Raw genomic sequence first — 13,878 nt, forward strand, 5'->3', positions numbered from 1 at the left:
CGATCCGACCTGAGGCTGGAAGTAAATCGCTCTTTAGACGTGACATCTGTACTGTCCGTCTCCTTCGAAATCTCCGTGTGCACGTGGCAATCACCGACCTCATACTCTGACCTACACGGTCATATCTGATACTGTAGGACGGCACACAAGAGGCCTTTTGTGTTTGATGGCGACCATGTAGGTGCAAAGTGTTCCCAAGCGGGGGAGTGGCTATTTCATTTCATGTACATGTAAAACTATAAATAAGCCACATGTGATCTTCATTTCTCGTGGTGTAAAAGCAATAAAAGACTGAAAGACCTGAAACATTGCTGAGGGTTGCTGAGGGCTCCATCACACCATCCTGATGCTGATTACTTTCCTGTTACTGCACAGCACACTGTGTTTTACATCATATCTGCCTTTTGTGAGTGTAAATGTCGCCGGTGGTGTCTAGTGGCTGCTGTTGTTGATCCATGAGAACTGTGTGTGTGTGTGTGTGTGTGTGTGTGTGTGTGTGAAACAAAACAGAAGAACGGAATCCAAGAGCTTGTGTGTGTTTTTGTCTGAGTCTGAGAAACTGTGTGTGTATGTGTGTTTTACAGGGAAAGAATCAGTGACCCATAGTTGTGTGTTTGCTAAAGGAGGAACGGTTTGGAGCTTAAAAAGAGAGGTGTGTGTGTGTGTGTGTGTGTGTGTCAGAAAGCAGTGTGGAACTATGAGTACTTCAGCTCTTCAGTTACACCCACATGAATTCCCGTACACACAGAGTGTAAGGTTCTCCTTGGAAACTTTTAACTATAAAGTCATGATTGGAAGTACCGAGTTGTCCCGTTTTTCCCGGATTAACATGATCATTAGCGTGCAGTTACGCTTTTTCCCTCCTGAGACGGTAACAGTCTGAAAATTTGATAATAAACATTACGTAAATGCTCCAGTTTTGATTAAACACACCGCTAATCAGACGCTAAGAGTTAGATCTAGTTTGTTGGTGTTTCTTTACAAATCTCGTAGTGGGCTAAAGCTGAAACCTCAGGGTTCTCCTTTAGGCCCGATCCTGCTCCTGAAGGTGTGGCATAGAACATGACGGGTAACTGATAAAGACAAATGAGAGAAATCCGTGTGTGTCTGTGTGCACTGCATTGATAACATTCAAAGTCAAATGGAATAGATAGAGAAGAAGATAGAGAGTGTGTGTGTGTGTGTGTGTGTGTGTGTGTGTGTGTGTGCATTAAGCTTGGGAATGGTGGGTTGAGGGGCGGAGTTATCAGTGGCTGGCAGAGCTTCCAGGAGCCGATGCTATCGACGGCTGTGTGTGTGTGTGTGTGTGTGTGTGCGTGTGTGTGTGTTGGGAAGGGTCGAGCAGGGGGTTCCTCCTGTGGGACGGACGGTCCGGCCTGGGAACGGCTCTGAGAGCGGGAGTGCCCGACCTCGCCATACAGACAGGATAAAAGTGGAATGGAAAATTAGAAAAGCACAAAAAAAAAAAGATGATGATGCACTCGTTCATCCATCTCTCTCTCTCTTTCTCTCTTTCTGTCTCTCTTTCTCTGTCTCTCGGTCACTCTCCGGATGGACAGATCGGTTTTTCTCACAAGAACCGCACAGACGCATTTCCATTGCTTACGCATGAGGAAGTGGAGGAGCGGGGCGAAGGGTAACCCCGGACGCCTTTCTTTCACCTTTTCGCTATCATTTCCATAATAGCGTCTCACAGCGTACGCCCTGACACTGGAGACTCCTTCCTCTAATGTGTTTGTGTAAAGTCAGAGGAAGGAGTCTCCAGTGTCGTAGGTAAAGCTGTACCTTTTTTCAGAAATATTTGTGACAGAAGAGTTTCTATGAAGAAAATATACAGTATTTACACTTCTTTTCTTTTTATAATATAAAATAACACAAGGCTGGTGTGTGTGTGTGTGTGTGTGGCTGCGGCTGCTGTAGCATAAGTGACAACAAGAACTTGCTTCTTTTTTTCACCTATAACCACATTAAAAAAAGTGTGACACCACTGAACTGCTGAACAAAACCCAGTTCACCTGTCTGTCAATTCTTTAGCCCCGCCCCCTGCCCTAGGAGACCTCGCTCCATCTCTGTTACACTATTTAAAAATAAAAAAATTGTGCTTTTCTCCCGGATCTATTTTGGTGAGCTGAGTGGAGCCGGTTGGTTCCCACACAACTGTTCCCATGGTTATCGGCGCAGAGATAGCGTCTGGGATGGAGGGAGTTTTTTTTTTTTTTGTGGTGGTGGGGGGGGGGGGTGGATGATGGAGGGAAAGAGAGGGAGTGAGGGCTCTCAGCTCTGTTCTTGGAGATATCAGGGATGTTGGAGTCGGAGCAGGTCTCATCATATTAGGGTTGGGGAGAGAGAGAGAGAGAGAGAAGGGTTGGGTGAGGGCGAGGGTGGGTGAGGGGGTGAGAAGGACCACAGGGGCATGGACTGAGGGCCGGATTCAGTTCCCACACTCATAATGAGTGTCACAGGAGACTGAAAGGGGACTTGCCTCAGGCCCGGGGGAATCGACTGGGGCCGGCGCGGGGACGAGCGAGCGCGCGAGAGGGAGGGGTGAAGGGTTAGAGCTGGGGTCTGTGACACAGGAACTCTCTCAGACCGGCCATTCTTCAGATTTCACCTCACGGCTTTCACACCACATGACCTTCAGCTCTCCCATCACACCCCTGTCGTCACCCCCCAAACACACACACACACACACACACACGCATGCTGTCACTTACAGCCATACATACGTTTTTACACTTAAAGAATACTGGTGGTGTTTTTCAGGGCGGGACTTAAAATTCATTCCGTGCATCACTGCTGAGCGAGCCGGAGTCGCCGCTGCTGGAGGATCAGACGCTCAACGTCAGTTCGAACTTTTATTAGCATCAAGCTAGGTAGCTAACTCTCAGTAGCATGAATAGCTTCCTCATGGAGACAACGATGTCTAGAGTCAGTGTTAGAAATGTACCAGGTGAACAAGTGTGTGTGTGTGTGTGTGTGTGTTTCATGTTGATTTAATGCCACTTCCTGAACTTGACCTTAAGCAGATATTTTTGAGTTCCTGACCAGGAATTCCAAATTAAAAATTTTAGTTTGGTTTTGTTTTTTTCCTAGTGAGAGGTCGGAAATTAAAGCTTGAGATCTTTGATTGAATGCGGGAACATTTTCTAAAATCGTGTTTGTTTTTTTCTACACAAAATAACGTGCCAGTATGAAACGCTGCAAACGACGAAATCTACACCATGAGAATATCTTCATCTAGTCAGATTTATCTACACAAGTTTTTAACATAAGATTAGAAGAAACCAAATATTGTTCTAAAGATTATAAAGCCTGATTTTATCGGTTCTTTCGGCTCATATCTTTGCTCCTTTCAGGAAATAAACATGTAAAATTATCTGGCAAGATAATCCGCTTAAAAATGCACTAGATTTTACTAGTTTTACTTTTTAGTTTTACTTTCTTTAGAAACATTTCTTCTTCTTCAGGTGTTCTCAGGAGGATGTTCCTCACCACCATCTCTTCCGGCATGTACGCCAGGGATCTAAAGCTAACTGGGTTCTCTTTGCAACAGCTTTGTGATGGCATCTGTCGTGTAAACAAAAAAATAATTATGGAAATCTTCTCTTCCTTTTCATTGATAAAGTTCATCTGTATCAACTCTTCTTCTGCCCTCCATCATCCCCCTCGTGTTGTTGTTGTTCTTCTCCGTATCTGAGTTCGACATGGTATTGCAAGAGCCGTGGCTTTGAAGTCTGCTCCGTCATTATCCCCTGACCTCGCGCCCTCACTCCCCTTCATTACCTCGTTATCTGCTCTCCATTGCTTGTGTGTGTTCCTTTCTCTCTGCCTCGATAAACAGCGTTCCCACTCGTTCGCACGCATGTCCCGGCCACCAGACCAGACCTCATTTATGTATGAGAAAGTCATCCACGTCATCATCATTGATGGGTTTCAGTCCCACCGAGTGGAATTTAAAAAGTGATGAACCTGTGATTGGGGCAGACGAGGTCACGTTTACTGGATTTTTATAAATTAAACCTCTGACATGCCGAACTCAACATCGAAAATGAAACAAAATTCATCATTCATTCATCTTTTTTTTTCGTCATTAAAGGTCCCATAACAAGTGTCTAAGCACTCCTCTTAATTCAGAACAACAAACAATGATGACAAACTCTATAACCTTTGTTAGATATAAAAAAATGATTGACACTTCTTTTTTTTCTACTAAAACCTGATCGGACCTGGTCGAATCCGTGACGCAGCTTGTGCAAGCTTGTTTGTGTCACAAAGCTCTCCCCCGTGTTTCTAGCAGTTCTCTAGTGATGTCCCAGATTGTTCCAGCTGACTTTATCACTTTATCGATCGTGTTTGATTATCAAACTAATAGACTTTTACACTAACTCTAGCGCACTCTTGTGCAATCTGTAGGCCTGAGGGACCTGAACCCTGATCCCCCTCTCTCACGCTCTCAGCACACGTCATTAACCCCTTCACCCGCCGCCCGCGTCTTGTTTTTTTACCTAATTTTTTCCCAATTTACTTCTTGCTGGTTCCCATCCCATTATGTGAGAGGGTGAAGGCTAACAGGTGCTTCCTCTGGGACACATCACGCTCCGACGTCTTTCCCTTCACATGGCTCAGTCTGGGACCGAACTGTTCTTCTTAAATAATAATAAAGCAAGGATCCAATAGTTGTTGTTTTTTATTTGTTTTTGTTTTTTTGCTTAATGAGTAAATGAGCATCTAGTGTCAGTCTCTTTATCATCAAGCAATCTAATTTCTAACCCTTCATAAACTGTGTTACTGCTGAGTGCGTCAGGATAAGAAAAAAAAAATTGATTTTGTGTTCCGTGACCATCGTGATCATTCTCTCCCGGATTCACACCTACACACCTGTCACGCTCTCTGCTCCATTGACACCGTGTGAAAAAGGTACTTGATGTTGCATTTAAAACAAATAAGAATCGCGTTCCCTCCCGGTATGCGGTGAGTCGTCTGTTATTGGCCGCAGGTGCAGGTGTGGGCGGGGCCGGGCTCGGCATGTTTCCCACGCCCGAGCTTGGCCTCAGGTTGTGCAGAATTCGAGGATGAGTCAGAGTGCACGGAGGACATTCTCCACATGCCTACTGAATGTGTGTGTCGCTTCAGAAGAGAAAGCAAGGAGAGGAGCGGCGGCACGAACGGCGAGTGTGAAATACGCCGGTGTCTGGTAGCGCTCCCATGACAATTCTCTGGGAAACAGGATGGGACGATTGTCACGGTTAATCAGGCGTGAAGGAACAGGAGAACCTGCGCTCTCTCTCTCTCTCTCTCTCACACATACATATAAATGTTCTCAAAACATTTCCTTAACCAAAAATACTAAACATCTTAAATAGCTTTAAAATACTGCATTTTACCTAAAAGCTTTAAAACACAATTATTATTATTAAAGATGATTGCATGTTAATCAATTAATTTTGTCCTGAAGTTCACTTTGATAAAATTTCCTACATTATCCACAATCCCATTTTTTTACCCCCTCTTGGTTTCTCATTCATATGATGCGAGAGCGAGACAAGACGATTAATTTTTAAGAGCACAAAGCGAAATCTGATTGTTCAATCATCTAATGGTTCTGATCTCGGTCTTGGATGAGAGCGAACCCGAGCGCTAAGTAGCACCCAAATCATTTAACACGTCACCAAGGTGTGTTCTGGGCCTGTTATCATTGTGCGGCTTCTATTGTGGGAGGAAAAAAAATTTACGATATCATCAAATCTATATAGATACAGCGATACGTATAGTATAGAATTTAATTAACTTTTGTGTGTTAATAAAGCTGTCCAAAGTCTCTTGTGCTTATGACAGCATAGTGGCCATACTGTAGTTCTGAATGTTGAATAATGTTATCGTCATATCAGAATCTCAGATTCCGAGTTTTAAATGCAAATCTTTCACAACCATGTACAGTATGAAATGCTTATACGACTGTTTGTGGAAAAAAAAGACAATAAAAGAAAAACTGCACTAAAAAAATACAATTGACCTAAAGGTTGATTTTCCAATTTACAAGTCTAATAAAAAAAAAAAATTAAAATTTGGGATTTAATGTACAAACATGCAAAATGTGATTGCATACTGAGAAGTAAAATGTTTTATATTATCGCTGTCAATATTAATATGTTAAAGCATGTGATTAATCTAGCATTTTTAACGTGTTACTTTTTTTAATGCAGAAATAACCATATGACCAAGTTTGACCCTAATGGCTCCCCATAATCACAGTGTAGTTACCTGGCTGTGTGATAAAGTCACGTTTAATGTGGATAATAAGATGGACTGAGAAAACATCACCAGGTGAATGACAAGTTTCATTATAAAACATTCTAAATTATAAAACAGCTTCTAGATGGAAGTTTGGGTAAAACCAAAGTCGTCTACTCGACTTACCTTCAAGGGGAACTATTTTTACAAGAACACATTAAAGATCATGAGAATATCATGTATATTAAATAAATGATATAAAATCATTTAAACAACATTTATATAATATATATATTATTATTATTATTATTTATTTTATTTTTTAAAGATTTTTTCCCCAAAGCTGTTGTGTGATCGTGTTTAGTCAGTTATGCTGCTAAACGATCACATGTTGCTTTATTATAAATCAAACTCACATCTGTCCAGCTGTTATTCAATAAAACAAAGCACAGGTTAAAACCACAGCATTGCATTTTTTTTTTTTTTTTTTGCATCGAAATGTATTTTCTGGACAGGTTTGTGAGATGATTGTGTTGCATTGCATGTTTTAACCTCGTAGCTGGAGGGTTTCGAAAAATACATTAGTGCTAATCTGTGTAACTATCAGGTTAAAGTAGAATTGAGGCAGTGCAGGTGGTGCAGCTGTGTGTGCTTCATGGGTGCCAATATTTATTCACAGCTCTATTACATGAATATTATGCCAGAAATATCTTCTTTTTTTTTTTTTAAGTGGAAGTTTTGAAGGGTTTTTGTTTGATTGTTTTTTTGGTAAGTTTTGCAATAAAATCACACCATAATATCTCTTAACTTAACAGCTCGAGACCTCTTGAACCATGTGAACAGCTAAAAAAGTCAAATAAATAATAATAATAATAATAATAAAATAATAATAATAATAATAATAATACAGTTGCATTAGTTCTGCTTTAATAGAATTTATTTAATAATAATTTATAATTGAAAATATATATTTTTTTAAATAAATTTATTTTTTTAGGACTGGTTAAATGTTTTAATAAAAATATATCGAAAATGTCTAATCTGGAGCTTTGGAAGGAAAATATAAAGAAATAAGGTGGGGGGTCAAGACTTTTGCACAGGACTGTAAATGAACCTAAGAAAGTCCTTATTGTGACAAATTAAAAGTGAGCATTTTTATAATAATATTTCTCTTTACGTGATGTCGCACTGCGATCAATATTTTGAATAAGACAGAAAACAGAAAATTCCAGAGCTGAACTCAGTAGAAGCTCCGAGCATTAAAATGTTGTTTAATCCAAAACATCCAATAAATAGATTTTCATTGAGCGTAAGTTTGTGCCCCCAGACCAAGAATGCTTGATTTATTTTTATTTCCCACACTTCCCCGGCGTCCTACCTGCTCCTGTGTATGATTTAAACTCAAGCTCTGTTATGCCATTGGCTGGCTGGTTGGTCACATGACCTGGCTCCCATGCAGACCTGCCTCCTGTGTGCCACAGTCCTGGATTTTCCCATGGGAGCGGCAGAGAGCGAGAAAGAGTGTGTGTGTGTGTGTGTGAGTCAGAGAGACTGTTTTCCCTGTGCACCCCCACCCTCCGGCCCGTCTGCGGTCTCTCTCACCGTCTTATTCAGAAAAACTTTCTCCTGATTAAAGCCGTGTGTGAGACGCACAGCCGCGTGTAAAAGTCTGGCTGAGATTCACGTCTGAGGTTAAACACGTCAGCTCTCCAGGCACGGACCTCTGCTTTCATTTCATACACATACACGCGTATTGTGTGTGTGTGTGTGTATTGTTTATGATGTCATGCATAACTTTTATAGTGTGTGTGTGTGTGTGTCTAATTGTCTCTCAGGGGATCTGTCTACTCATGATCGTCTCATATGTATGTGTGTGCGTTTCTCAAAGTGAACACACATGCATACATGTGCGCGCGCACACACACACACACACACACACACACACGGGGTGGAAAGTGAGGCAGGACTGGGATAAGCTGTCTGTGTGGCTCGAGCAGGTTTTGACTTGTGCTGGCATGGGAAACTCAGGAGTTGGGTAAATAGTTGCCGGTATTTTCACTGCGCCACCACCGCAGTGTGTGTGTGTGTGTGTGTGTGTGTGTGGGAAGGGATCATTCAAGGTGCAATTGGGAGAGCGTGAGAGTGAGCAGTAAGGGCTTTCAGAGGGCACCTGTGTCAGTCACACTCAGTCTCTCTCTCTCACACACACACACACACTCACATGTGTGTATGTATGTGAGACTGACTGAGCTGTACATCTGTTTCATGCTATCCAGGACTCTGACATACAGGTTGCTGAGATAAACAATCTCTCTCTCTCTCTCTCACTCACACACACACACACACACACACACACAAATGAAACGTCAAATCAGTTGCATGGTACAAAATTTTAGAAGCCCTAAAATACTAATAATTATTTATATATATGTTATATGTGTGTGTGTGTGTGATGCTGTTAGTGCGTTAATTAGAATCAGCTGAAATGATCCTGACTTTATTTATCACTGTGACTCCGTATCGCACTGTACACCCAGGACTCTCACTGATGGGGCTTTACTGACCATCTTCCTCCTCTCACTCCTCACACTCCTCACCCTCCTCTCACTCCTCACACTCCTCACCCTCCTCTCACTCCTCACACTCCTCACCCTCCTCTCACTCCTCACACTCCTCACCCTCCTCTCACTCCTCACACTCCTCACCCTCCTCTCACTCCTCACACTCCTCACCCTCCTCTCACTCCTCACACTCCTCACCCTCCTCTCACTCCTCACACTCCTCACCCTCCTCTCCCTCCTCTTCCTCCTCTCCCTCCTCTCCTCCCCGCTCTCAGATGCACAAAGTCAGGTTTTTAACATTTTTGGATAAACATCTTCACTTTGCCTCCAGTTTAAGATCTTTACAATATCATTTATCTTCTCCAAACTGCAACAGAATAAAAAACAAACAAACTCAGAATTCAGAGATTTACAATCTGATTGTATATATCCATAATTTTAACTCATGTTTATTATTTTTTATTTAATTGGGAAATGAATAAAAGAAAGTACTAAATAAAAATAAAAGAATTAATGGTGTTATAATTGTCAAAGACAAAAAATGAGAAATGAGTAGAAAGGGAAAAGTAAGAATAGATTTGTAATCGTGAAAAAGACAGTGAAAGTGTGTGTGTGTGTGTGTGAGAGAGAGAGAGAGAGAGAGAGAGAGAGACACTGTAAGTGTCAGGGTGGGAATCACACGCCGTGACGAAGCTTTTAGCAGCTAAGTGAGGTTTACAGGGGCTGGGAGGCTGGACGGGTGTTTTGGTGTGTGTGTGTGTGTGTGTGTGTGTTGGGGGGGAGGGGAGGGGGTTACTGGTTGTTGGTGTGTGACTCTCACACAGGAGCCTCCACAGACGAGACAAAAGCTACACAGGGGTGTTAACATCACTGAGACACATCCCCTACCCTCACACCTCTACCGTGTGTGTGTGTGTGTGTGTGTGAGAGAGAGAAAGAGAGAGCGAGAGAGATTTATAACACTGTGAGAAATGTGTGATGTGACTCAGTTCACAATGCGAGTCTCCTGACTCTGCTCTCACGCCGACACGCCGCTGATTTACACATCACGTCACGTTACATATTTTAAATATCGCAGTTTTAAACATTGCAAATTTAAATTTCATTATTTTAAACATTTGTAGTAAAAAATAATTTTAAACATCTGTAATTTAAGCATTGCAACTTTAAACTTCTACATTTTTAACATCATAATTATAAACATTTTAATCCTTAATAAACGTTTTAAACGTCACAATTTTAACCTTGAGTTTTTAAAAGCACAATTTTAAACATCTGAATTTTAAATATTGCAATTTCAACCATCTGTATTAAATCATTGCAGTTTTTAACACTGCAACTTTAAATATCACAATTTTGAATAATGTTTTAATCACAATCTTAAACACCGTAACTTTAAACTTCACAATAAATTTATATATATATATATATATATATATATACGTACCTTTAAATTTCTTACATTTTCAACTTTTCTATTTAAAATATCACAGTTATAAATTTAAATGATTGCTTTAAAGTATTTACATAAGATGTGTTATGTCTGCATGCTCTACTACTTTGTAAATAAATATAAAAATGTCCGGATCTCGGGCTACAGTGATTCTTACGGTGATGTAACGAATGCTGATTAGCACCAGGACAGATTTTGAATCCCACATCAGCAGAGTGACTTGTGTGTCTTTTTCTTTTCTCTTCTTTAAAGGCCTGTAATAATGACGAGTACCTGAAGCTGCCGAGAGAAGACATGACTCGCATGATGAACGAACGAGGTGAGTTTATATAAACAAGCGTTTGCAAACTAACGACAACTCCAGATAGCTCATTTAGCAAGCGCTCGTTAATTTGGTAAACATGCTTTGATGAGGTAATTAGGGTGGAGGGTAGAAATGACAAACATGGAGCGTGTATGAACAGGTTTTAAACGCAGGCGGTAATACAGTGCAAGAACAAGATGCTTTTATTATTCCAGATATTAATAAAATAAACAAGTAATCATGCTAGATGTTTAGTGCTAATGAGCGAGGGGGTGAGGGCGGAGCCGAATAAACCTAGTTAAATAAATAAACCTAGTTATTTCTTTAAATAATTGCATATTGTTATTAGTCCTGTGCAAGTGACCTGATATGAAAACTGGTATGAAAATGGGCGGAGTCTAATAATTAAATAAATACTACTGTGAATCAGCAAAACCAGAGGGACGTGTGTGTGTACGTGCGTGCGCGGTCTTTACAAGGAGAACTAATCAACATGCAACGTTTGTTTTAATAGCAGATGAGGGTGTCAATACTTTTAACTATGTTTACAACAGGGAGATTATCAAGTTTAGAGTTGCAAAATAATCGAAATCAAAATCAAGATAAAGATCTGTAAAGCGAGAGAGTGCAGCGCTCCGAGTAAAAAAAACTTTAGCCTGGATTATTAAATATAATAATGTTTGTGTTTTTTAAAAAATGTGATGGAGAGATAAAGTTTAACAGATACACAGAGAAAGAAAGAAAAAAGGGGAAAATAAAATGCCAAAAACAACAGACAGGTGAAAAGGAATGTTAAAAGAAAGAAAGATAGAAGAAAGAGAAAGCAAGAAAAGAAAGTTTTGTAAAGCAAGACTGTAAGAAGGAAAGCAAAAAAAGCAAGAATAGAGTTTTTGTAATAGAAAGGAATAAAAGGAGGGAGAAAGTGAGACTGAGGAAGCAAGGAATGAAAGAAAGGAACAAAAGGGAAAGAAGGGAGAAAAATAAAAAATCTCTCTCTCTTTCTCAGGCCTGATTCAGCACTCGGTGCCCAAACGGGACGACTGGGAGTCCGAGTGCGACGCTCAGGTGGACTCTAACCGCTGCAGGGCCCCGGAGGGCCCCGTCTTCGCCCCCCACAGCCGCTGGGCCCCTCGCTCGTCCCTCGACGCTCACTCCTTCAGGTTCAGCAGCGGAGCTGAGGTACAGCTGGAGACGGTTCCTCCCGGCCTGCTCACTCGCATCCCAGAGTACTTCATCTGCACACGCTGTGGGAAAGTGTTCTGGGAGGGAACACACTTCGACCGGGCGCTCGCTCAGTTCCAGGACGTCCTGAACCTCACAGACGAGGAGACGGCCGCCAGGAGGCACTGAGTCTGGGGGCGGGGGTGGGCACGCTGAAGCATGAACTCGTGAAAAGTAACACCTAGAACCAGGATTTTGTGAGTTCAAGTCCCAGTATGGCCAAAGAATATATCTATATAGGATTAGTCTAAATCAGGATTTAACGCAAAGTGAATTCATCAGATGGAAAAGCAGATTCACTGAGGGGGAAAGGACGCTGATGCGTTTGGGGTTGTCTGAGTGAACTTTGACCTCTTGGGTCATGTTGGGAGTCGGTAGAAACCAGAATGAAATCGGGCAGGACTGTTTAAATGAGTCAGTTAAAGAAAAGCAGGTATAGCTGCTAAATATTACGTTTTCCTACTTTCCTACGACACACATCTGGAAAAGAGAAGTAGCCGTGAAGTCTAAAGACGTCTGTTTTATTCTAAACTTCTGTTGTTTTTTTCCCGTGTTGCAGCTCTGTATTTATTAGTTCAGTGCAAATTACAGAACTGCACCTTACGCCTGACAACGTGACCATGTGACCACGTCGGCGGATCTCGGTATATTTCCATCATGTATGTAAGGTGTAACTCTCCTCACTTTTGTTTTTATAGGCTGGGTTTCTGTTTTCCGACCACACCAGCTCACGTGTGTAATAATCTCCGGGTGTGTCTCAGTCGTTCTGCATGCACCGGATCATTACTGACGCCTCGTTATTTTATAAAACTGTTTTACAATTGCTTTTTTTTTTTATATTCACATGTGTTTTTTGTTACGCTTTGTTCGTATGCAATTAAAACACAGCTTTATCTCTGAGTGACACTGGCCAGGGTCTGTGTTTGAGCAATAGCTCAATATTTTGGTGAAATCTGTAAAATTGTAGCTGTGTGTGTGTGTGTGTGTGTGTGTGTGTGTGTGTGTGTGTGTGTGTGTGTGTGTGTGAGAGAGAAAGAGAGCGTGTGTGTGTTAAGCAATATGGATAGCTGTGTGAGCAGCGTCCGTGACAGAGTTCTGGTTTCAAGCGTGTGTGAGAAAGTAGCACGATGCGGTTTGCAACACAAACTGTGGCGTAATCATAAATATAGCTTTACATGTTAATTCCTTCCTCAATTTTTAGCTCTGGGCAAAATATTTTCAGGAAATAAAAGTTGAGACATGAAACATGAGACAGATTTTAACCGCAGATTTTAGTTTTTAGTGTAAAAACAAACACCTTTTCACTCCCGGGTTAATGAATTAATGAGTTTATTCCCCTCCGTGTTACAGAGAACTTCTCTCAGCACCGCGTCTCCGCTGTGCTCGCTGGGAACCGGACTGTAGTTTTATCCTGATTTATTTCATTATTTACATTATTTATTTATTTATTTCTCTTTTTTTGGCCTGTTCTTCTTTCCACAGACAAAAATGATTTCGGCACAAACTTCTGTTTACACAAAATGGATTTGAGCTCAATGTGCAGATAGCACTCGTCCAGAACATCTTATCAGCTAATCGCCTGAACTTCAGTTCTTTTTTTTTTTTTTTATGCAATTTTGCTAGGTGTTGGAAAATGTGAGAAAATTAAACACCTTTGATGAAGGTCACATAATAGTAATAATAATAATGCTAACACACTCATTACAATGAAAACTGACTCTATTATTAGCATTTTAATACAGCAGTGTAATTATACATTTAAACTAAAAAAGAATTTATGAGTATGGCTTTTTTAACACAACACAGCAATAATAAATTTTTTATTGCTAGCTGTACACTTTTGTATGGCTTCTTATTTTTATGTAGCAATTTAACATGAGTTCGAACTTGATGATCTGTTGTATGTTTAACTTCCATAAATGGATCATCTACACATCGAGTGATTTATTCAACATGGATATTGTGTGACTGCTTTAAGCCTTACATTAAGGTTAATACGGGTATTAAGGATCCTTTGTTCCTCCATGAGAACCCTTAGGGCATTTTCACCTTAGGACCCCAGGGTCGTTTCCAAGTCATTAAACACAAGAGAAGAAGAGAACGAGGAA

The 13,878-nt window shown here is 41.0% G+C and overlaps 1 protein-coding gene across 1 annotated transcript in view; it reads left to right on the plus strand.

Moving 5' to 3' along the window:
- Window positions 1–12,674, plus strand: part of exd3 (exonuclease 3'-5' domain containing 3) — a 46,561-nt gene extending 33,887 nt beyond the window's left edge. The window contains exons 19-20 of the mRNA XM_053516496.1: window positions 10,498–10,564; window positions 11,556–12,674. Of these exons, the coding sequence (XP_053372471.1) occupies window positions 10,498–10,564; window positions 11,556–11,899 (411 nt within the window). The 3' untranslated portion in view covers window positions 11,900–12,674. The remainder of the gene's footprint in view (window positions 1–10,497; window positions 10,565–11,555) is intronic.
- The last annotated feature ends 1,204 nt before the right edge of the window (window positions 12,675–13,878 follow it).

This window comes from Clarias gariepinus, chromosome 17 (genome assembly GCF_024256425.1).
Source record: "Clarias gariepinus isolate MV-2021 ecotype Netherlands chromosome 17, CGAR_prim_01v2, whole genome shotgun sequence".
In the NCBI taxonomy this organism is placed as follows: domain Eukaryota; kingdom Metazoa; phylum Chordata; class Actinopteri; order Siluriformes; family Clariidae; genus Clarias; species Clarias gariepinus.